The sequence below is a fragment of the Thermobia domestica genome, chromosome 13, assembly GCF_964235325.1.
Source record: "Thermobia domestica chromosome 13, izTheDome1.hap1.1, whole genome shotgun sequence".
NCBI lineage: Eukaryota > Metazoa > Arthropoda > Insecta > Zygentoma > Lepismatidae > Thermobia > Thermobia domestica.
The window spans coordinates 15,691,456-15,716,782 of NC_137466.1; the positions used below are offsets into that span (position 1 = coordinate 15,691,456).

Consider the following 25,327-nt stretch of genomic DNA (forward strand, 5'->3'; position numbering starts at 1 on the left):
TCATAAATCTTGTTCAAAATTTCCACCTAACTCACAGAGAACATTGACCAGGGACCTGTATCAAAGACTCGCGCATCAAAACCAAATCATCGATCACGTGACCGTACCAGCATTTGACACCCTAAGCGTCCTACCAAATTGAAAGGGGATACCCGTCCACATCTTATAACCTTATCAAAGAGGATAAATTGAGTCAATAACCGAACACGTGGTTGTAATAAAAATTTGGCAACTTTGTACGCATGAAACGACCATCGAAAATTATCATGATACATATTGAGGTCCTGTAAATACTTAAATTGGACAATTTCCAAAATTGAAGGGGTGGTTCTATGTACCCCTACCAAATTTTAAGAAGGGTGTATCAATATACCCATGCCTTATGATAGGAAATGGACTCCTGTATACGCCCATATAATCATATAAGGTAATAGCACCTCATCAAAGGGGATAAGTTAGGTCAAAACCAAACACGTGGTACCAAGTATTGCTTACGTTTATATTTTGGCAATTTTGTACCCATGAAAGGGAACGAGATGGACCACCCAAATTTATAGTGATATACATTAGGGTCCAGTACTATGATACCAAATGTTTAAATTTGGCAATTTCTAAAATTGAAGGGGTGGGCAAGGTACCCCTCCCAAAAATTTTATAGGTGCAGAAATGTACCTATGTCTTATGAAAGGGAATAGACCCCTATACATGATCATATAACCATATAAGGTAATAGAACCCCATCCAAAGGGATAAATTGGGCCAAAGCCTCCGAAATTTGAATTTTTTGGCAATTTTGTACCCATGAAAGGGAACGAGGTGGATCACCCAAATTTATAGTGATACATACTAGGGTTCCATACTATTATACCAAATGTTTAAATTGGGCAATTTCCAAAACTTTAAGGGGTGGGCCAGTGTACCTCTCCCAAAAATTTAAAGGGGTGCATTAATATACCCATGTCTTATGAAAGGTAATAGACTCCTGTATACGCCCATATAACCGTATAGGGTAATAACACCTCATCAGAGGGGTAAATTAGGTCAAAATCCTCCGAAATTTGAATTTTTTGGCAATTTTTTACCCATAAGAGGGAACGACATAGACCCCCAATATTACCAGAGGTACATACTATGGTCCTAGGCTACCATACCAAATTTTTAGATTTGGCAATTTCCAAAATTTAAGGGGGTGGTCCTAGGTACGGGTGTGGTAGCCTAGGACCAAAATTTAGGGGGTGGGCCAAGGCACCCCTGCCAAAATCTAGAAGAGGTGGTCTTAAGTACCCCTAGGTCATTGACCCCGGGCCAAGGTCATTGAGCTTTGTCCTATGACGTCACAAAGGTCGGGGTCAAAGTCCAAAGTTAGATCAGGTGGGGCCCATACTACTGTAAACAATTTGATTATGTGTTTGTCCGTCTGGTGATGTCCAAGTGTATTTATGAACGTCGCGATGTGGGAATTTTGTACTCTTCACGATTAGGTTTATGGATGTTGCAAAGTTCACGAGTCTAACACCGTTGTCGCTACTTTCCTTATGCAGACTTTCGTTCCCTATAATCGGTTTGAAAATATCCTCTCGTCCTACCTTCGCATCAACATCCACTAATAGAATTTTCCTATGGTATCGCGGGAGTTGGTCAAATATCCGTTACACTTCTTTGTAAAAACTGTCTTTTGTATCGTCATCCTTATCTTCAGTTGGAGCATGTGCATTTAAAACAATAATATCACACCACCGACCCTTAAGAGTAATAAAAGAAAGTGTATCATTAACAAATTCAACCCGCTTGCTGATATTAACAAATTGATAATTGCTGATATTATTCGTTTGTGAATGAAAAACCCTGTTCCAAATCTCTGGAATTTACGGTTCCATTTCCTTCCCACCTAACTTCCTGAACTCCTACTAGGTTCATCCTGATTTCTCTAACTCATTCGTTCTTGAGTTTAACGCGCTTGCCCTATAAAGACTTCTAATATTCCATGTTCCAAATCTCATGTCCATTTTTCTTTGCTGAGGTCGTGCCAACTTTACTGTCCTGGTCCGAGACTTCTGTGAATGTTTCTGAACAAGTTCCTTTTCTACAGTATGAGATTAATAGCCTCACCTAAACCCCCAAGCTGTAGGACCACTTCTAGTCGGCTGTCCGCGACTTCTTATTCAGTATATTGGCAGCTAACCTCTATATCTAGAGGCCTTCTTCTCGATCCGCAACCTGAGAACGCGCTATTTCGTGGTGACAGGAAGCCTCATTACACGGAAAGTATATAAATGTACTTAAATATATGAAAGAAGGCCGTTTTGGTTCTTTTAAATCGCGAAATAACGCGATTTTGGTACTTTTTTTTCAAAAGAACACCGAAATGCACTGCATAAAGCGATAGAAAAATGAAATGAAATCTTTGAGTTGTAGGTCCCACGGTTATGCCGGTTAGGCTAAAGGAGACGGTGATGATGAGTAATGAATAAAACGGCGGAATGAAGAAAGTGGGAGGAAACGGGAGAACCCTGAGAAAACCCACGCACACGGTGTTTGTCCACCTCAAAGTTCACCTGGCGGGGGCTGGGATAGAACCCGGGAACCCAAGCATCACAAGTGAACGCTCTACCACTGAGCCACCGCGGCCCCACCACAAAGCGATAGATTCGTGAAATCGCCCTGTTTCCCGGTAATACTAATAAAATAACGCGTTTCCTTTGTAACAAAGTGAGATTCGCAGAAGAACAACAGTCCAGTTATTTTTGGACCGGTTGGTTACTGAAAGTTTGCCCCTGAGATTTTGCTGGCTGTGCTCTTGAAGCCAGTTTCCAACGTTGATTCTGAAAGATATTTTTCAGAATACAACTTCGTAGTTACGGAGAGGACTCAAAACCTTAAAAGAGGAAAATATATATAAAAAATAAGAAACATTCAAGGAACTATAAATTTTCCATTAAGTGAAAATGTGTGTTGATATGAATTGCGTTTTAAATAAGTATATTGTGGATTGGTTGATTTTTGGAGTGAAGAAAATGTTAAAGAAACACTGCAGTGTGATTTTTAGTCGATATCCAGTATGTATTGGTAAGTCCAAAAATATAATTTATTCTTTTAAATTTAAGATGTCAAAATTTAAAACTATTCGTTTAATTTTAAAATTATATTTTATTTTAATTAGCTTTCACAGACTACTTTCTCTACGTTTACACTATACTTGCTTTTCAAAACCATTACAAAAAAATGTCCTATTTGCTTGAATTAAATCGCGAAGAATAACACCGATTTGGAGCAAAAAATAACACCAATTTCAGGAATTAAATAAAACGAAAACTTCACGTTCCTAGTGATAGAGCGTTCACCTCTGGTGCATGAAGTCCCAGGTTCGATCCCAGATCGAGCCAAGTGAACTTTGGGGTGGACAAGCGCCATGTGAGCGGGTTTTCTCGGGGTTCTCCCGTTTCCTCACACTTTTTCATTTCACCATTCCATTCATTTCTCATCATCGCCCTCTCCTTTAGGCTAGCCAGCATAACTGTGGGACGTAAAACTTCATTACCTTAGACTTCCTTTTTTGGGGGGTTGGTAGAAATTGCTTCGTGACGTACGTTGCCTGGGCTGTCGTTCTTATTTTTTGTTTCCTTCGTTTAAAGCAAAATATTTCCTTATAAAATTACATGTTCTATTTTAAACGTTTGTCTTAACCTTGTTTCAAAGAATTCTGTATGTCTCACAATTGTCAATTCTTTCGTATGTATTGCCTATCAAATACCAAACATTTTCTGCATCTTATGGAGCCAGGCTGATCCTGGTGTTTGAGGTCTTTTATTATTACTATTATTATTATTTCAGCGAGCTCTTATAAGGAAGTGTTTGTTCTTATCGGCAACCATTAACTCTCGTTGCAGTACTCAAGACCCATTACTAGCACATTAAATGTAGTTTGTATGTGTGCATTGCCAACAGAAACGTAAATGTCATGGACGTGGAAAATTCGTCATCGAGTGGAGAGGAGGAAAGAAATGTTTGAAACGAAAATTTCAGTGTGCTTGTAACGCGAGGAATGCTATCATTGATAACAAACGCAGCAACCATTTGCAACGTTGCCTGAATTAAGCGTTTGCAACGAACCGTTTTTGTAATCTGACTGTTGTGATGTTTGTGACAGATTAGGTAAATGATGTTCAGTGACCAATTGTTTATTGTGTGTTTAAGTACGTTTTACCGGAAAGTGGATAAACAAAATAGCGACAATGTGTGATGGAGTTTTCCTTTTTCTCAAAGAGATTAATTAGTCTTTACATATCCATGATTGTGATACTTCTCGAAAGTGTGCCGGAAAGTCAGTGTCGGAAACGAACCAATAGTAAGTAGGAAAATACAATGTCTTCTTATTATTTCCACTTTTATTTATAAAATAAGATCAGATTTACTTTATAAAATAAACTATTTCTAGCTTTCATCAGTATTTTCCTTTTACAGATATACAAATCAGAATATACAATTACAAAAGGATTTTACAAATCAAACGGAAACTGTGACACAGAACTCATTGATTAATTTTATATTGTAAGGGAATGTTTAGGCCATTTTAAGATGATAAACGCGGCTGTCACCAGAATCCCAATTTCTTATTCTTTTTCACGTCTGATGCATAAGGTCCTTGGTTCCACCCGATGACAAACGCGGCTGTCACCAGAATCCCAATCTCCTATTCTTTTCCAGGTCTGATGCATAAGGTCCTTGGTTCCACCCAGCTTGCGCCAAGTGAAATTTGTAGTGGAGAAACACCGTGTGCATGGGTTTTCCCGAGGTTCTTCCGTTTCCTCCCACCTTATTCATTCCACCATTTCATTTATATCCTATTATCACCGTCTCCTTTTGCCCAGCCGGCATAATCGTGGAACGTAAAAGCAAAGATTTCGTTTCATTTTTTTTTCTTATTCTTTTTGTTTAATAGAGAAAAACAATCAATATTCGATATGAACTGCTTAAAATATTACATAGCCCTAATATCACTTAACAAAAGTATATTAAAGAAGATAACTTATAATTAGGAATCTGATTTAAGTTTGTCGATAGTTGTTTCTAAACTCGCGGTACAAAAAACGACTGATATTTAATACCTCCCCCAATCTAAGTAGTAGGAGTAGTATAAGTAATAGTAGTAGTAGTAGTAGGAACGGGTTAGAAGCCCCGCAGGGGTTGGTTGAGTTCTGTTCTCGACATAAAATAGACAAATTAAAGAGTTCACCTCCGATACATGGGGTCCCTGGTTCGATCCCAGCTCGCTCCAAGTGAACTTTGTGGTGGACAAACAACACAGTGCGTAGCGCTTCTCGGGGTTCTCTCGTTTCCTTCCACTTTCTTCATTCCACCATTTCATTCATTTCTCATTATCACCGTCTCTTTTAGCCTAACAGCCATAAACGTGAGACGTAAAATTTAAAGATTTCATTTATTTTTTTTTCTAAAATGAAATTCCAGTAGAGTCCCTAAAAATAGGCACTTCGGGTAACTCGGCCACACCCTGGCAGGGTGAAATATCCGTTCAAGGTCATTGCTGGACATTTTTCTGACGTTTGTCTTATCAGGTAAAGAACTGTATAGTGTGTATCCATTAATTTTCATTTCCATGCATTGTAAAGGATCTATGTCGTCATAAAGTACTTACTTTTCCCTTGTTTTAAAGGTAACTGGGCAGTTTATTCTCTGTTGTATTCTCAAGCAACCAATACATACAGGTACAGTACTGTATTTTCTGAGGAAACACTCATTCTTTTTCAACCTCATACCCGATAACCCGGCGTTTTCACAAACACGGCCACCCTTTGATCTACATTAGGCCATCCTTCGATTCTACTCAAGCAATAAGTACACCCAACCACAAAACTATCTCCCTCCCTAAGCGCTCTAATTCCATTACTTGGGGCACAGGTCATTGGCAGTTGGGAGAATGCCTAGACAGATGCAACCCAACTTACACGTAACTCTTCTCGGGACTAACACCAGTTGGTAGCCCTGATCCAGGTGTTTATGCAGGTACAATGTAAAGTAGGTGATTATCGAAACATTTCTCCATTCAAAGATGAATCTCTATGGTTTGGATAGTGTTTTCAAAAGAACGCAATTTATTAATCTCAATATTGCTGTGTATGTAATGTATTATTTCTTTATATACTGTATGTTTAGAGAAATAAAAATACAGACTACGCATGAATCAGGAAATGCTTGAAAGTTGCTGAAAATATCAAATCTAGAACAACTGTTGGAAATAAGTTTGTAAATGATTGGCTCCATTGAGAGACCTTCTCCAATTCTCCTCATTCCAACATCTTTCTCTTTCTGGAGAGGAGATCTTGCTTGTCACAATGTGTATGTATTGAAATTGAAATCGAAACATTTCAAAAAGATAGAACCTGGCGGGGATTTGAACCCATATCTCCCGAATGGAACCTCAATACGTTAACCACTTACCTACCGCGTCACTTCACATAAGTTATTAACAAGTGGAATCGGTTCATGAAAGACTATACATAGATACTATTGATCGTATAAGCAGACGTTGCTTATGTGAATATCACAATGACTTATTCGAGATTTCCTTCTTTAACTTAAAAACAAGTTATATACACCTTCGTTAATCAGGAAAATATCACAAAACGTTCTTCAAATTGAAATTACCTCATAGTTTTTAACTATGGTCCAGATTTACATTGCTACTGTTCTTCCTCACCTTAACTTCTAATTTCCGAAGAAGAAATATTTTCACATTGTTTTGAATTCTATCAAAACGTGTAGAAATAGTGTGTGCTATGTTTATCTACCATAACTACTAGTTTATTTTTTTTTACCTTTATATGAGGAATTGATGGCAAAGTGTGAAAGCAGGAAGCTGACATTTCAGTGACCCGGGTTCAAATCTCGGCCTGACATTCATTTTTTTCTTTATTGACAGATATTGTTTACGTAATTTATATTATTATTATTATTATTATTATTATTATTATTATTATTATTATGCGCATAATTGTATGAATTCCTATGGCAACTTTTGCCGAATATTAGAAAGTGAATATGAGAGAACTATGAAATAAAGTAAAGAGATGCGCGTAATTTTATTATAAAATTATATAGCGAACGCATTTTATCTTACCCCAGACGGTTATCGTCCAATATACACGGTTAAAGGAGCACTCTGTTGGTCAAATTAAAGGGACTCAACGATTTATCCCTCTATAAGGGGACGTTGCTTCTGTGAATGTCACAATAACTTACTCAAGATTTCATTCTTTAAAAAAAAAAAAAAAAAAAAAAAACTTATATGGACGATCCTCAATGAGGAACATATCTTTCTTTTACAAGAATTTAACAAGTAGTATAGCGATTATGAATTTATTTCTTCACGGGATGCCAATTCTGCTACCCTATCAACAGCTCAAGTGCAAAGATAGAGAAGGGAAAATTACTTACACACTAAATGCGAACCCCATTCGCATTGTCGTCCAGAAGAAGTACTATTGCTTGGCAATTGAATGCTTGGCTGCTTGGAATATGATGCGAATGATGGCCTCTGCTTCCAAACACCTTTTTATTTGAAAGTTTATCTTAACCTTCAGTTTTATCTCCAGCGTTCAATTTCACTTAAATGGTTATTCACCTGAAGATTGTGTGGTAGCGTGCGGGGTCATGATGTGACTCGTCGTCTGTGTTTTAGTTCAGTTTTGTCCTTGTTTACTCTTATTGCAATTTATGTTTCGTTTAAGCATAGTCTTCGGGGTGTAAACTAACAAATAGAGTCATCAGCTATCATAAAATGTTTTTATCACATTAATTACATTTTTTTCTTCTTCCTTCCTGAGGGTTTGCGACAACTGAAAGCGTTCAGCATTTCCACTCTCCTATTTGCACGTACAATATTCGCATTACCCACATTATTTATATGCGTGTATTTCCAATATTCATTATTTCATGTTAATAAAAATATCCTTTATGTACTTATTGTTTGATAATCCACTTATTATATGATACAAGTAACACTTATTTCTACCTTCAATATATTTAAGGAGCGATGGAAATTTTGTTTTCTTCTTGGAAGTTATACTTAAAGTGCTGATAATGATAATCAACAAATTACTAACAATGACGTATACACACTAATATAGAGGAAGCTCAGAAACAGTGTGTAACAAAATACTTCTTTCTTTTGTGTATTTCTCAGAACTTTCAACCCTCCAGAACACTATATTCTTTCGCTTTAAATGTTTTCTTAAAATCATTTTAAGAGCTCATCATGTCAAGGTTAAAAATACCTGAGAGTAATCAGTTTTATTGGAATGGGAAATACTTTTAGGATTAATGACCAACATTCGTTTTCAAATGATTTTTATAACACGAATGATGAATTTTAGAATATTTCTTGTGTTTTGACGATCCGGAAAATGTATCGTCATTAAAAAACATTAAAACTTAAATACCATTCATTTCGTTTTTCAAAATAGTCGTACGGTTCTGTCATTAATATCAGAGCTATACTCAGAACAGCCCCAAGAGGCCGTGGCCTGACCACCAAGGTAATATAACACTTCCTGAATTAATATAGTAACAAGTAACGATACATTTAGTATTCTTTATTTGAATTAGTATATAAAGTTCATGTATGCTCCTCTTGAAAATATCTTTAGAATGGTTCTGAACGCTGACACAGAAATAATCTTTTCTGTTTTATGTAACAACTATTATCCGGGACTGCATTTGAGATTGATTTGAAGTAAGTTTTCATTGTTTTAGCTCATTGATATTTACACCGCATTCGGAATACTCACCGTCAATTCACATGGAAACAGAAGTAAAGAATTGTTAAGATTTGACGTGTCATTGCACTTGTTATTGATTAATAAGGAAAAGAGACACGGCTATTGGGATGTAATATCTTTTGATTCAACTAACTGCTATAACTGACAAAAAGGCAATTTAAGTATCTGTTCGAATCAAGAGAAACATTTTACTTATCGTGAAGAAACGAGTATATCCTAAAATTCCTCTTTCACAATAAAACATCATTTGTGTGTGATGGTCGTTAAAAAAATCAACATTCAAATAAAACTGATAGTTCTTAATTACTTTTTAATGCAATTTTCTGGAAAGTGGCCATTTCTTCTATAGAATGGTGAGACTTGGGAAACAAGTAAAAGCTCTATGTAATAGGAAATTTTTCGCTTTATCAAATTAGTCCAGTTCATTTCATTTCTAAAGTAAACCATTTTTCACAAACTGTCCAAGAACCGAATGAAGATGCCTCTTCGTAGCCATTTCTCTTGCATGGTGGCCTTACACAAGTTGAATCCATGGAGACTTTTAGTATGTTAAGTAGGAAGACAATTACAAGAATCCTATGAAGAAATCGCAATCCTGAATACATATGCAAGTACTAAAATAAGTTTCGCATTTTGTTACTGCGTTTCTTTGATACTAATTGAAAAACAAATGGACTGATAAAAGGCAAACGCTGTAGACCCTAACGCTTCGATGCGAAGTTCTAATATACGTATGAAATAATGATTTTTCTTTAGAAGATTCTTGGAAAGGAAACAGGAAAACAAGTTAATCCAGATTTTAACAATATTAATTGGTATATTATATTCTACATCAAGATCTTTATGTAACTTCCTTCATGTTGACTCTGGAATTATTATTTAAATAATTGCCTTTTTTCTGACCAAAGTATGCACTTCTTTATTAAAAATAAAGTATTTCGTAACAGTTTCCATAACGTAACGTTATCTCCTCTTCATATGCATGTTCATATTAATGTAGAAATAGAGACAGCATAATATTAAATTGAAGGCCTGAATTGCAAAACATCCCAAGTCCACTCTTTTTCTTCGTATTTTGCGATTTTTATGGTAGCATCTTTGTTTTAAGGGATATTCACTTGCATAATACGTAAGTCCAAATCAAAATTTTTTCTTAAAATGTTCAAAATAATTTCAACTAAACAGAATAGCATGCCAAGTATAATCTTCTTGTCTTTCTTCTTAAAACAAAAATGTACTCCGGTGGACTTGATATGTTCTGCAATTCAGGTCTTCAATTACTGATATACAATTAATAATTTATATTATGATGTCTCTATTACCTACATTAATATGAACATACACATTAGCGTCTGAGGAACATGACGTTACGTTATGGAAACTGTTACGAACTACTTTATTTTTAATAAAGAAGTGCATACTCTTGTCAGAAAAATATTAATTAATTAAAAAATCTTTATATAGTATATACACGAATCCAAAGCCGCGAATTAGAGGGCAATATCAATTTCATACTTGAAGATAACTCCTCTGTGGTCCTTGATGAAACAAAGATCTTCCTAAAGTCTAAAACGTGGTCGCCAAACTCATGAAGCTTCTGAGCTATCGTAGCCTATCGTTTTTAAATCCTAAAATGTTCCCGCGGGCTAATAGTAGCTCGCCTCGACAGTTTTGTGATCACTGGTTTAAAACAACATAAAAGTATATTATAAACAATAGCGATATAAGAAGTCTTCGTCTGGTTTCAAAGTTTTGTAATTTCAAAACTGCTAATCGTATTTCAATGAAATGGTTAAATAGTTTGAAGAGAGAGAGTTCAAGTTTCGTTTGATTGGCGGGAGAAGTCATTAGTGCGCAGAAATGGTGCACGCTAGTGATATTTCCCGCCAACTCCTCGTCAGTGTTAAGAGTGTGAAGACATCAACAATCGACTTTATATGCACAATGCTGTCGGAGGAGATTGCATTGAAGAGTGGTGAAATGGAAACATGATGTATTTAACTACAATTATTTTCAATTTTGTAACAAATTTGTAATGCTTTGTAAAGCCAACAAAACAAAGATATATATAGGGTGTCTGGTGAGGAATGTCAAAGATTTTGGGAGGTGATAGGGGAGGTCATTCTAAGCAATAATGCTTATGTGAACATGTGGTCTATTCCCCCTCGTTCCGGTGATAGGGGTGGTGGGGATAACTTTCTTGCCTCTTGAACTTGCCGATTTTTGTTTGAAACATTCTAGCACACCGTGTACTTGGGCTTATGTTATATATTATACCTCGTTTGAAAGCTAATAAAACAGGCTTGCAGATGTTATACTGATTGTCCCAGTGCTGCATACAAGAGGGAAGTAATTGAGGAAAACTTTTCGAATTTCCCTATAAAATTCCTTTTTTAAAACAATTTTGCATTGTTTTTCAGTGGAAACACTGTCGCTAGAGGAACCGTATCTGATTAGGCGAAAATGATACTGTATACCAAAGATCAGGTAGTGCTGGAAGTACATGGACGCCCGAGTTTGAAGAGTCACATCTTCCAGTAGTTCTGGTAATGCATGAGTAGGAAATGCGAATAATATTCACCGGTCAAACGTTGGGGCACAGAAAAGGGACCAATGATCTGATCACAGATAATCCCAGCCCAAACATGTACAGAAAATCGTTCCTGATATTGTCTTACTGTGGTTGCCCTAGGATTTTCGTCACACCAACGATGCCAGTTACGGGTGTTGTTTATCCCATTCCTGGTGAAAGTGGCCTCATCGGTGAACAAGATAAATGGCAAAACATTAGGATGCTCCTGTACCCATTGGAAGAAACCAACACATAGTTCAATATCTCCTGGATGGAGGTGTTGCATTTTTTTGGACATGGAACAGATAAAGCCCTTCTCCTCGCAGTACATCATGTATATACGTACATGAAAGTCCAGGTTGATACGAAAGTCTCCTAATGCTGCTGGTTAGATTTCGCTGTACAACTTGAATAATGTTCTCGTCTTGTTGAGGGGTGTATTTTGAGGCTCATTCAGATGTTAGCTTTACGCTGGAAAGCTCATCAGTTTCCCGCAGTTTAGTATACACGTATGTAAAGACCCGTGCAGTAGGGACTCTCCGGCGAGGAAACCTTCGCCGGTATTCTTCCACCACACCTTTGGTATTAACATCACAAAACCCGTAGACGTACATCGTATCTGCATATCCAGTGTGGTATTTGAAACGGCATTCTATTACAACACTGTCGAACTTCTTCCACAGTCTACACACAAGCACTTTGCACTTCCTCAGGGTACTGAAACTCCTACTATCACTTGCACACAAGGGAGACAAAATAACTAATAAGAACCCCTTTTAAATTAATAAGTTTTTTTATTATTTTTTTTACAATGCTATAGGCATGCCAGCCCCTTACAAGGGTTACGCCCTTTTCTCGAGAAGAGAAGGAATAGTAATATGGAAAAGAGGCAGCAGGGATAGTCTAAGTGATTTAATAATTTATATAAACTTTATTGATCATAAATTATATAGCATGCAAGTACCATAGCAGACATTGTGGCCTTTTGCCATAATTATTACGATGGGTGGTGAAATGGAGATGAGGATGAGCTCCACTGAACAGCACAACACAGCAAAGTGAGTGGTTAGTTAGAAGAATGCATGTTATCTTCCGATCCTGGTGCTGCTCAGGATCATGATGAGAGACACAATGAGCCCTGTTAGAAGAGATGGATTACTGTGCATATGATGGGAAGATCTAGAGCAAATCTGAATGAGTGGCAAAGGTTTATGCGATGTCTTCATCAGGATGGTTTGGTGGGAGTAAATAACGATATAGAGTAAAGAGGAGGGAGAGTGGTGGGGGCGGGCAGGATGTTGTGGAGCGTAGTCGATATCACTGTGTAGAATATCAAGGAAAAGGGTATGCTTCTGAGCCAGTCTATTGGTGATGTAGGAGAGTCGAAGTTTTTCGAATGGTAAAGGACGTGAGAAAAGGAGATGCGGCCATACAGATCTTGTGTAAGGCTGGGTAGCTTGATACGATATGCAATACGCAGGGCGTGTTGTTCTAGGATCTTGAGCTTGTTGTAAAAGATTGAATGTGCAGCTACCCAAGCTGTAAACCTATAGGTGAGGACGGGTCCTAGGAACACCTTATATGTGGTGAGAATGGTATCTGCTTATCTCCTTGTAGGCTCCAGGTTGTGCATGTGAGTCGGCGAAGAAAATTCAGTCTATTGTAAACTTTAGTGATAATCTGAGCTAAGTGAGGTCGCCATGTGAGGTGAGTATCGAATGTAACACCTAGGTACTTAACATGCTTGGTAGGTTTGATGGGAGTATCAAGAACAGAAAGGTGCAGGCGTGTTGGGTCTCTATGGACGCGGGACCGTCCGTCTCTTAGGGTCAAGAAAAGTTATTGCTTGAGTCTTCTTAGAATTTAGGCGTAATCGCCATTTCGAGCACCAGTTAACAAAGATATCGATGGCAGATTGGAGTGCTGTGTTCAATTGATGGATCGTTTTACCGAGAGTAAGAAAGGCTTTGTCGTCTGCAAACTGGAAGAGCTGTACATTTGGAAGAAGTGAGAGAAGATCGCCAACGAAGAGCAGACACAGAAGTGGAGATAATGCTGAGTCCTATGGAACGTCGGAATGAATAAAAACAGAATGTGATAAGGGGTTGTTTACAGATATATATGTAATGCGACATGATAGAAAGTTGAAAATGAATCGGATGTAGCACATTGGCAGTTTACAGGACAGAAGCTTAAACAAGAGCGCAAAATGCCATACCTTATCGAAAGCTTTCTCAAGGTCGAATAAAAGTAAGCATGAAGGCTATGAACGGTTGAAGTGATTCGTAATGAGATTGGTGAGGCGTAAGAGCTTGTCATGAACACCAATGCGAGGACGGAAACCTGCTTGATGGAATGAAATGATACAATGTTGAGAGAAATGTGGATGAAGTCTGTTTACAAGAATGCGTTCGAGAATTTGGTAGAAAACAGTGGTTAATTGGATTGGACGGTAAGATGATACAGAGGTAGCTAGCTTTTTAGGTTTTAGAAACATTAAAGTCTTAGAGGTTTTCCAATCGGCGGCAATGATACCGGTACGTAAAATGAAAGTGAAAATATGGGCTAATAGGAGCAGTAAACAGAAAGGACTCTCTTTAATGTGACGGTAGGTGAAAAGGTTCATGCCTGGAGCAGTGTTACTACGTTTGCGAGCTGTGACTTCACGAATTTCTGGAACTGTGATGGGTGTGGTAAGTTTGTGATGAGCTGGGAAGTTATGCTCTGTACTGGGTTGAAGATGAGGAGAATCAACATTAAACGTATACGCAGGATGATATCGTTCAGATCTTTAAGGAGGAAATGGCGTGAAGATGGTTTGGAGATGATTCGCAAAGGCATCAGCTTTGGTACTATCTGAGGTGAGTGGTTGATCACCATCAATGAGAGGGTAAGGTGGTCGAGTAAGTTTGATAGTTAGTCCATTAAATCTCTTCCAGTATCTGCGTCCAGTGTGTTGCACGTTTTGACCCAGTTTCAAAGTTTATAGGAGATAACGTAGTTACGAACCGTACGTTGGAGTTGTCGGTGGTGGAGTTAATAAGTTGCGGTGCGCCGCTTGCAGCAGAAAAAATCCAAAAACATTTCGAGGAAATTGGGCATAACAGTGGCAACGTCTTTGTTAGGTGTACGTGAGACAAGCTAAATGTTTGTGTGGATTAGAAGTAATTATTTATAATTTCGAGAACCCTATTGCAATGAACATTCTGGTGTAGTATGTTGTACTAAAACTTTAATTCAAATGGGATTTGTTTCGCTGCCATCTGTTGTTCAGAACTAATTAGTGTTCTCGCTTAGAAATATCGAGCTCTCGTATGTTAGGGAATAGTATTGTATTTGTAGTTTTGCATGAAAACATTCGTTTATTAAACTTTGTAACCTATGGAAAGTTGAAAAATTGTCATGTTATTAGAGGAAGGACTTAGGAAAAAGTAAAAAAGTTGAGGAAAAGGAAAAAGGAAAAAGTTGATTATATTATACAAGCTTTATTTATTATTACATAGGTCTTATTTTTTTCTATGTCGGTATCCAAATAAAATTTCACACAATTGATATATTAATATGAAGCCTTTTCTTAAAGTAAAGTTCAATGTTCAACTTAAATTAAACTGTGCTTATTTCAAGTTCTTATAGATACATGCTACTTATACTTAATAATAAAGGATCGTTACAAACGTAACGTGAGTTACAAGACTCTGTGCATATTCCATTAAAATAAGTAGTCATAAAATGTAAATAAAAGTTTAATATTTTTGCCATAATTACATTATATGTGTTCCTTTCTTACATATTAATTTCATGCACATAGCTACGCCAGGACAAAAGAAAATGTACTGAAAATCACAGCCTCTGAATGTAGGGAAAAAATTGTAACGTGAGTTATTATAGTATTTTATTTTTCCTAGGTTTGCTGTATCATGTAAAATGACAATATTTTGTAATTATCTGTATAAATATGACAGTTTTACTTTTTTTTTTTTTAAAAAAAAACGAAGTTTTAAAAGTTTATTTGTGGTTAGTATTCTTCAAAAGATACGTCATTACGTAACGTGAGTTACAATGGACATGCCCATTCCCGTTCCACTTTTGTCCGAATATTCGTCTCAGGATTTTTTTTTTCATATACTCTCAGTCTACGTTTTTTCCTCAGAGTAAGTGACCGTGTTTCGCAACGATACAGAATAACATACATGATTATCGTTCTATGTAATTTAAGCTTCAAATTCTTCGACAGAATTCGCGACGACAGGGGAGTTTGAACTTAATAATAACACGAATTTCCTGCTTTTAATCAACATTTAATATCTTCGTGAATACGGTTTTCGTCTGTTAATATTGATCCTCGATATTTGAAACTATTCACTTTATCAAAAGCATTATTTGATAGTTTTGCCCTATTACTATCCCGACGAATGTCCATGTATTTGGGTTTCAATATATCGATGGGACTAAAATGAAATGCAAACTATAGAACACTCTGTATATTCGCAAGATTTCTTGTTAAGTCAAGCTAAGTTTCTATTTTACTATTTTAAAACGACTAGAATAAAATGTAAAATAAAAATTGGAAAAAGATGAACTCTAGAATTTAGGAAATCCTACGAAATGCAGCAAAAATCGTTTTCTGAGATTAATGTATTTAGCGTTTCATTTGTAAATTTCCGAATCTCAAACTCCCCTTTGTTGGAGGATGTTATTTTCATTAAATTTTATTTTTAATAATTATTTTATTTTATTATTGTAAGGTTGTCTAAAAAGCATTTGGCCCTTTTAAGTAGGTCAAAATTATGGATACATTTATTGTGATTTGAAAATAACTTTATGAATCAACGTAGCATCAGTTTGTTCGATGATCTTTTGTCAGTTTTCCGCCAACACCATAACACTGTCGCTATAGACCTTCTGTGATTTTTAGTGAAAAAATTGTGACATAATTTTCACAGGTCTCTTTGGAACTAAATTTAATAGCATCTAGGAAGTACAGCACAGGCCGAAAGAAATGATAGTTCTATAGTGACAGGTGGATAAATTAAAATCTCCCAACCAAACTCTGTGAATTTCTGACAGATCGTTAAAGATGTATGAAGTTTGTCGTTGCCAGCATGGTATACAATGGCATGGTAAAATTTTTGTTGACCAGATCTGGCCGTTTCACTTGAATTCCTAGATGCACTCACGGTAATTGTCGACAGTACAAATTCCAGTTTATATTTTTGCCCTGTGGTAGCAGTTGGTGATGCAGAAGTCCTTCGAATCCCAATAAACGCATAGCATAACGCTCCTGGGCAGCAGTGTGAACTTTGCCACAGACGACAGAGCTTCTTTTCTCTTTGGACACGATCTTTCTAGCACATTGTGGTCGCAGATTAAACACTTTTATCAATAGTAACGAACCGCTTCAGAAAGAGCTCGTCTTCATTACGTTTCAAAGAGATTTGCAGATCGAAATTCATCGAGGAAATATTTTTCAGCCAGATCATGTAGCATCCAAACGTCCATTTTTAAGCCAGATTTCTATAGAGTTTAACATTGTTTGGCGATGAATGCTTACGTAACTGGCAATCATGAATACTTACAGGTCCATCTTTCTCGACTTTGACAGAATATTTTCCACTTTTGCTATAATTAGTAGACCACTGCGAATAGAATGATGGACGTCAAAATTTCTAGAACGGAAGCGATTGAACGATCTTTTGGCGGTTGCTTTCGATGGCGTATCATACCCATAAACAGCACAAGTCTCTTCATGGCCTCTGCAGCATTGTTCCCTTATAAAAATGAAATTGTAAAATATAACACAGTTTAACAGAAATTTTACTCATCTTCGCGGAGCAGTACTTCACTCTGATTATAAAAACTCCAACACTTCCTGTACGTCTGCTAGCTTTGACTGTCAGCTAGCAAGTGACATTAGGCTGTGGCTCATATTGTGAGATATTTGAACACTATCGCTATCTCGTGCGCAAAAGGCTCTATACTTTTTAGACTACCTAATATTTTGGATCGAAAAGCGGGGAAAGCTTTACATCGAATTACTGTTGTTAAACATTCGCATTTTATCTTAAAGAGTTTTATAACATGTAACAATTTTACAAAATTTTCATTTGTGTGGATATATATCTTTCTTTAAAAGTAAGCTTTCAACATACTTAATTCTTCATATTTTTCTTTTTAATCGTAGATATTTCGCTTCCACAGAGCAGATATGAGAAACTGATCACTTCAAATACAACATGGTACTTGTTAGGCACTGAGAGAGTTTCGTGGGAGGACGCCAAGAAGCAATGCCAGACGTTGGGAGGACGTCTTGCCCAATTAGACGATGACCAAGAAGTTTCATCCATTGTTAATGGATTATTTTACTCCAAAAGTAGTGAGTGATATTAGCAAATCATTTAGCTTTATTTCATCTAAGTGCTTTGCAAGAAGGTGAATTTATATAAAGATAAAATATCAATAAAATAACGATTGTTACAACTACTCTAGGTTACAGTTGCAGCAATATCATCTGATGGAGATAGTGATTTATAGTATAACACAGATTTGTAATATTAAAGTTTTTTGGTTAAGTCATTTGTTATTTACCTTATTCTCATATGCGTTAATTTATGTTTCCTTAGAATATTAATAAGCAATAACCACTCTTAAGGTATGCCAGAGTATAATGAAGATGGAACATGAAATCAACGAGAACATAATATCAGACACATTTTACATTCTAATTCCTTCAGTAACTGAAATTGTATTCATTTCTTGCTTCTAAAAATCTTATATCCCTTTCCGGATCCTTGGTACAATTTGTACCATACGCATTTTTCATGGTACATTGCGTTATTTCTCTTCTATTTGAGCTTTTTCGTCCGGTTTTTTTTTTGTTTTGTTTTTCAAGTCCAGAGACATTGTAGAAGACATTACATATGGTTTCAGACCGTCCTGCGTCCAGACATAGGAGGTGATGACGTCATAGTCTTAAAATGTATTTTTTCCCCTTTTTAAGCCTATGTTCATTATTTTTTGGCGGGCTTATTTCTGAACGTAGAAGATTGAAATTTTGTACAAACATTCAGTTCACCGAGTAGTATTTACCAGATTTTTTGTTCCGATGTCAGTGTTAAAACAGTGGGGAACCAAAGGGGCAAAGTGTTAAAAAAAAAGGATAATTTTACCCCAAAAATCCCGTTTTTCGTCATTTTCCCGCCTCACATATATGATAGGACCACGTGAGTCATACCGTCTGAAAGGCAGTTCCATTCTGAAGAGAGCGACGGTCGAATTATTATCGTAGGGTAATTAGGGATGTCTCGGGGAATTTTTAAAAATATACTTCTATATAGGTTAAAAGTGGGGCATGGTAGGAATTTTTTTTGGCGGGCCTATTTTTTCACGTAGAAGATTGAAATTTTGCACAAACATTCAACTCACCGAGTAGTATTTACCAGAAGTTGTTTCTTCGATTTCTGCGTAAAAACAGGGGGTCCAGAGGGGCAAAAGTTGAAAAAAGGGATTTTTAGACCAAAAAATCCCTTTCTTCGGGATTTTCCACCTTTACATACATGATAAAGACACGTGAGCCATACCGTCTGAAAGGCAGTTCTGTTCTGAAGAGAGTGATGGGCGAAACATGACCCTAGGGTAATTAGGGATGTCTCAGGAATTTTTTCCCTGAGATCATGGTGTTTTGCGGTAGTTTTGGGCATGGTGGGAATTCCTGATAAAATTTCTCCCGCCCTTACTATTCAAGATATAAACTTGAAATTTGGTACACACATTTAGTTTACCAAGTACTATTCATGAGATTTTTGGAGGTCTCTACGTTCACACAGGGGAGGGCCAGGGGGGCCCAAAGTTGGAAAAAAAAAATCCCCATCAAAATTTTTTCTTTGACATCAATTTTTCCTCTCGTCGTATATGGTATGGGCATGGAAGTGATACCATTTGAAAGCCTGCTCTATTCTGAAGAGAATGAGGTATGAACCATGATCCTAGGATAAATAGTGACGATGCAGTAGCTGCTTGACTGAAAGTCTAAAAAATAGCCCAAAATGCCAGGATCCGGAAAGGGATATTCCTAAATGACGCATGAGGTGACTCGAGCTCTAATATTGAAGTTCAGGTGTCCAAAAATTATGTTAATATTATCGCAAGCAGTATCATATTTTTTTCGCATATACGTGCAGGGTTTGAAACTTTTCCAGCTTTTGACAGGGAACAGGGTAGATAGACAAACAGTTAGGTATAATTGAAGTATATGATAAAGCGATTCTTGTTTGTACATCAGTTGCAGTTAAATACTCTTGATATATGAGTTCAAGATGAAGCTAAATATGGGACTCACCCACAGTAGACGAGATCAGTGATGAAATATATTCTTCTGATTGTGTAAATGCCACGGAGGTCAACGTTGTAATACTTGATAGTATGGGTGAATAAAGTCTTACATATGGAACAACCAAAGTGTTATCTGCTAACTTCAAGAGAAGGAAAACATCGACGGAGAGCAAGGTGCATTCAGGGCAACTCGAAACTTCAGTAACCATGGAGAATAGTAATTCTCAGCACGAGGCGATGCTCTCAGATAAACCAATTGGCCCGAAGATAGTTCCAATGATGAAAGGAATATCTGTGGAACGTGTTCTCAGGAACTAGAAATCAGAAAGTTACCCTTAAATTGGGTCCCAAAAGGGTTGAGCACCGATCAAAAACGACATTGTGTGCTTGCTTCACGCACAATGACGACTCATTTTGACTGTGATTCGCACGAATTTCTTTGATCCGTTTGGTGACTGTTGAAATGTCGCTCCATCACTACGATTCAGAAAACAAACAGTAGCGACATACGGGTTCATCAAACTCAAGAAATTTCGACAGCGTAAGTCCGCTGCCAAAGTGATGGTAATTGTATTTTGGGATAGGGAAAGAATCATTCATATCGACTATGATCAACAAGCATTCACAGTGAATATCAACTCTTGCTGCTATGTTCTGGGTAAATTACATGCATCCACTGGAAACGCCGTGCAGCTAGGCAGCCCAATATACACCTTCTTATCCCATAATCGTGTCTGGTAAAGAGACCCACCCTCTCTCTCCTTCTTTCTTCTCTCCCATACTAAAATTAGCTAACAACATGAAAGCATTCTAATTTCAAACTACACATGTATTAGTATCGATAAAATGCAATAACAAAACCGAGACGAAACAAGAGTCATAAGTTAATTAAGGGAGAAACTGAAACACACACAATAAAAAATTGAAACCAATGGATGTCTATTACACAGAGGTTCAGAAATGAGGCAGAGAGAGAGAGAGAGGGAGGGAGGGAGGGAGAGAAAAGAAGAAAAAGAAAAGGGAGAACAGGTAAAAATGTGGAATTTTAAACTTAGTAAGAAAAGAACCTAACATTATAGATTTCCGTTACCAGAAATCCAACAGTAATGTAGAAATAAGGTTTGTTTTTATATATTTTTCAGGACTATTCGAATATATAGAAGATGCTTGAAACATTCATTAAGGCATTTTCAAAAAGGATAGCATACTCAATTCCAGTAGAACTGTAGATCTCACAGACACATCTAATATAATGTCAACAGTTTAATACATGCTTTGTTTCCGCGTTGTTCGGTTGTAAATTCGGTAGTATTCATTGGACGTACTGATGCAAACTACCTTCCAATAAACCCAGTAGGTAGCGTAGGTCATATCTTCCATTCCAAACTACTAATGCAAAGTGAAAAAAAAGAAGAAAGAAACTAAAAGAAAAAGGAAGCAAGCAAGAAAGAAAGATAAAATTGAGTGAGTGCTATTTTACTGCTAAATTTTTACCAGAAATATCCTATATTAAAAGTCCAAACCGTATCATAATGAAAAGTTACAAATGGTCAAATGGAAAATTGGATGTTCCTTTTAGATGTAGCAGACCTCGCATGTTTCAAATTTTAACGTGAATAAATCACATTGAATTATAAGATGGAAGCAAATTTGTTAGCGATGACGATGAAATTGAATACTGTTGTAAATTCGATGGAATCTGCATAAACTTTGTAGTAGAATTCCCAATGATCACATTTTTTCTTTTTCTTAATAACGCCTAATTCAGAATGTACCTTATACTTTTTTAAGTAATTATCAGCATTTTTTTAAAGAAAAAGAGTACTCATCTTTTGTTATATTTGATTATTGAGTCTAATAAATATTTCATAAGATTCAAGTTGTGTTGTATAATAGTAATCATATATTGTTGTTTTATAATGATAAGTCTATATTAGAGCTGGATGTTATAGATGTAATAGTGTACGGGGCAGTATGGCGTAGGGCATAATGGGGTTGACTGAAATCCAATGTTCCATTATGCCCCACGTAGGGGGCATAATGAGGATAAGAGTCATTTTTGGAATAAGCTAAGCAAAAAGGTCCAAAACAATATTTTTTGAAAAGATTTGCTGATTGAAATACTACAATAAATATTCAACGTGTCTACTGCAAAAAATTACTGCAATTGAGATATTGGTTACCAATTTAGAAAAGCAAATATCTTAACTTCCCCATTATGCCCCACGTTCCCCTACAATGTATTTTTTTGTCTGTAATATATAAATTACTTCAATATATAGCAATTTTATGGTAATATTTGAATTCTCTGATCTCGATAACCTATAATTCCACACCAAGATGAGTTTTCTAGGTGATTTAGTTACTTATTTATGCTATTTGGCAACCATATTGGAAAAAGGTGTCTGTGGAGATGAGCTGCCATAGTTGAGATGTCTACCCAAGAAATAATAGAGAACGATTGGTCGAAGAACCCGATACAACAGTAAAATTCCATGCACCCAGATTTTTTTTTTTTTTTTTTTTTTTTTTTTTTTTTTTTTTTTTTTACGGACATGTATTGTGAATCCAGGACTATAACGTTCAAGTCTAAATTCAGATACCTTTGGAATGGTAGTTGAGAAGGGGGCGGCACATTTCGAAAATGACAAAGGCTACTGTCGAACTCATAGTTCTCGGAGTAGCTAAACAGTTATATGCCAATTCCGATGACATTTAAACCTAAGTTTGGGCACGAAACAGGCTTACCAGCTTGCTCGGGAATTTACAGCGGCAGGCCGAAGACGTTGCTCCTGTATTTACTCGTGTATATACTCTGAAACACGTGAAGCAATTTCAATGGAACTTTTTACACATATGACTCACAGTCCGCAAAGAAACAAAGAGAAAAAAATGCAGTGGAGTAAAACACCTACAGGACCCCCTAGGAAGGGGATGACCGGTATTTAAATCAATAGAGTTCAGGGTCGCTGAGATGAATACTGACACCTCTGATGCTCTTTGGGTACAAGTGTAGCGCCTATTAGCCAGGCCGGTAGCCAGCCCAAAAATGTAGGGGGGGGGGCTGAAGTTATTGGGGGTCAATCCAACCATATTATAGTTCATCACCATATTATAGTTTATTTGCAAACCTACCGTGAAAATTTTAGGGGGCCAGCAAAAATTTCGGGGGGCGCCCCCTAGATCCCCTGGATACGGGCCTGCTATTAGCACACCTACGGGGTGGGAAGAGGTGATTTGTAATAATAAATGAAAACGACCGACATTGATGTCAGATTTATAGTTCTTACTCTAGGGATTGTTGAAGTGAATGATGATATTTCTGATACTATTTAGGCGTACGTTCAGTATCCCTACCCCCGCCCCCAGAGCAGTGGTTCTCAACCTTTTTAGACTGGCGACACACTTTACTGAACATCCAGGACAACGTGACACAGTTGTTTGATATGTTTGTTATAAATAATAATAATAATAATAATAATAATAATAATAATAATAATAATAATAATAATAATATCTATTATAATAGTGAAACCAATTAGTTTTTACAATGAATCTATATATCACTGAGCATTATTGCTATCACTGGAGGTGTTGACTGATACACTCTGTCTTGATTTTAAGTAAAATATTATTGGATTCGTCATGATTTTTAAATTCTAAAATTTCGCAACACACCTTAGGGGACTTCAAGACCTGCCAGTGTGTAGCGACACATTGGTTGAGAACAACTGCTCTAGAGCCTGAAAGAAGTGGATAACGTGTTAAAATAATAGAAAACAACTGGCATTAATGTCGAATTTACACTTTTCGGCGTCGCTGAGATGAATAGTAACATTCCTTGAACCGCTCAAATCCAAGTTCAGCTATCAGTGGAAGAGGGGGGTTTGATACTCCTAGCACCCAATAGGGGAAAATGATAACATGTAAGAATAATAAAAGAAAACGACCGATATTAGTATTGACTATACAGTTTTCTGGACCGCTTAGACGAATAGTAATACTCACGATGGTGTTTAAGTACGAGTTCAACCCCTTTCAGCACCTCAAGAAAGAGGAAAGGGATTATATGTATAAATAATCAAATAAGACCGATATTGGTATCGATACCCAATTCATAGTTGTTGGGGTCACAAGCTGACTGGTGACAAACCCAATGACATTTAAACCCAAGTTTAGGGAAGAACAAGCATACAAGAAGTCCTTGGAAGTGAAAGGGGAATGCCTAAGGCGTTGCTCGTACATACATACGTACATACGCACGCCTACACACACACACCACACACACACATACCTACATATATATATATATATACAGGGTGGTAAGAAACTATTTGAACAAACTTTGGGAGCTGATTTCCGACTAGTATTATAAAGGCCTGAAATTTTGGGTTAAAAAACAGGTTTTTACCGTTTTTTCCCCGAGCTTGGAGAAAAACGGAAAAATTGAAAAATTGACATTTTGGAATATTATTACTACAGTATACTTTTCAAATGAAAATATTTTATAATTACTGTATTAGTTTACAATTAAGATCATTGAGTACTTACGTTCCTTGTATTAGAACAGGGAAATTTTGTCGCAACAAATATATTTGCACCAATCTTTAAAATTAGCACCGTGATAGAATGGAGTTATGGTTACAGAAGATAATAAAATATAATCCTAGTCAGATTAATTAATATAGACGCATTTAAATTATCTTAAGTATTTTTTTTTAAGGTAAGGGATTAGGTTTGGGAGATTTCTTTAATCATCTATTTTGTTTATTTCAGTATACTTGGTTTCATATCAAACAAACTAACCCCAGCCATTAGAGGGTTACGCCCTCTCTTTGGCATAGGTTTCCATACATGTTGATGGTGCTAGTACAGGTACAATAGATGGTCTAAGTGCAATGCAAAATAACAATAGATTGAGAAAAGAAAAAAACGACGTAAAATTAGTCTTGAAAAACAAAACAATATAATGTGGTGCAAGATATCATACTAATGGTGCAAATATACAAATATAGTTAAAGGATAAATGTAAATAGGTATATGATATATATATAAGCAGGTATGGTAATGATATGAAGTGCAATTGACGTCACAAACACATTGGGGAACATTAGTTGAGACACATGAGCGTTAGATCTTCTGTCTCGGGGCGACTCGAGACTGATGTAAGACGTGATGATAGCCCAATGTTAGTGATGAGTGAGAAACATGTGCTAAAATGGAAAAATATGAGGTATATGATCTCTGATGACGTAAATATCAAATATTGCTCCCTCTGTGGCGTCCAAATTTGTTGTCTTAACATATAGCGTGGTGAGTATGGTGAGCGGTGAGTGCTGGTATCGATACGGAGCATCCGTGAGAGCATCAAGTCTTAAAGTGTCCAGATAGAGTGGATGAGCATTTGTAATGCGTGACTGAATGTATCTTGTCCGGAGTGTAGCAAGATGGTCGAAAATGGCTGGAAAGTCGATGTGTTCGTAGGTCATGTAATTTGGATATGGCAAGCGAATCCGATATGCCAGGCGAATAACATGGCGTTCCATAACTGCTAACTTCTCGTAGAGTTTAGGTGAATTGTGACACCAGACAATGTGACCAAAACTCAGAAGAGGTCGGAGAAAAACTTTGT

At 36.7% G+C, this 25,327-nt stretch overlaps 1 protein-coding gene across 1 annotated transcript in view; it reads left to right on the forward strand.

Moving 5' to 3' along the window:
* Window positions 1-3,894: 3,894 nt before the first annotated feature.
* Window positions 3,895-25,327, forward strand: part of LOC145668023 (uncharacterized) — a 135,444-nt gene continuing 114,011 nt past the window's right edge. Inside the window, exons 1-2 of the mRNA XM_081735488.1 lie at window positions 3,895-4,345; window positions 17,549-17,740. Coding sequence (XP_081591614.1) covers window positions 4,240-4,345; window positions 17,549-17,740 — 298 coding nt within the window. The 5' untranslated portion in view covers window positions 3,895-4,239. The remainder of the gene's footprint in view (window positions 4,346-17,548; window positions 17,741-25,327) is intronic.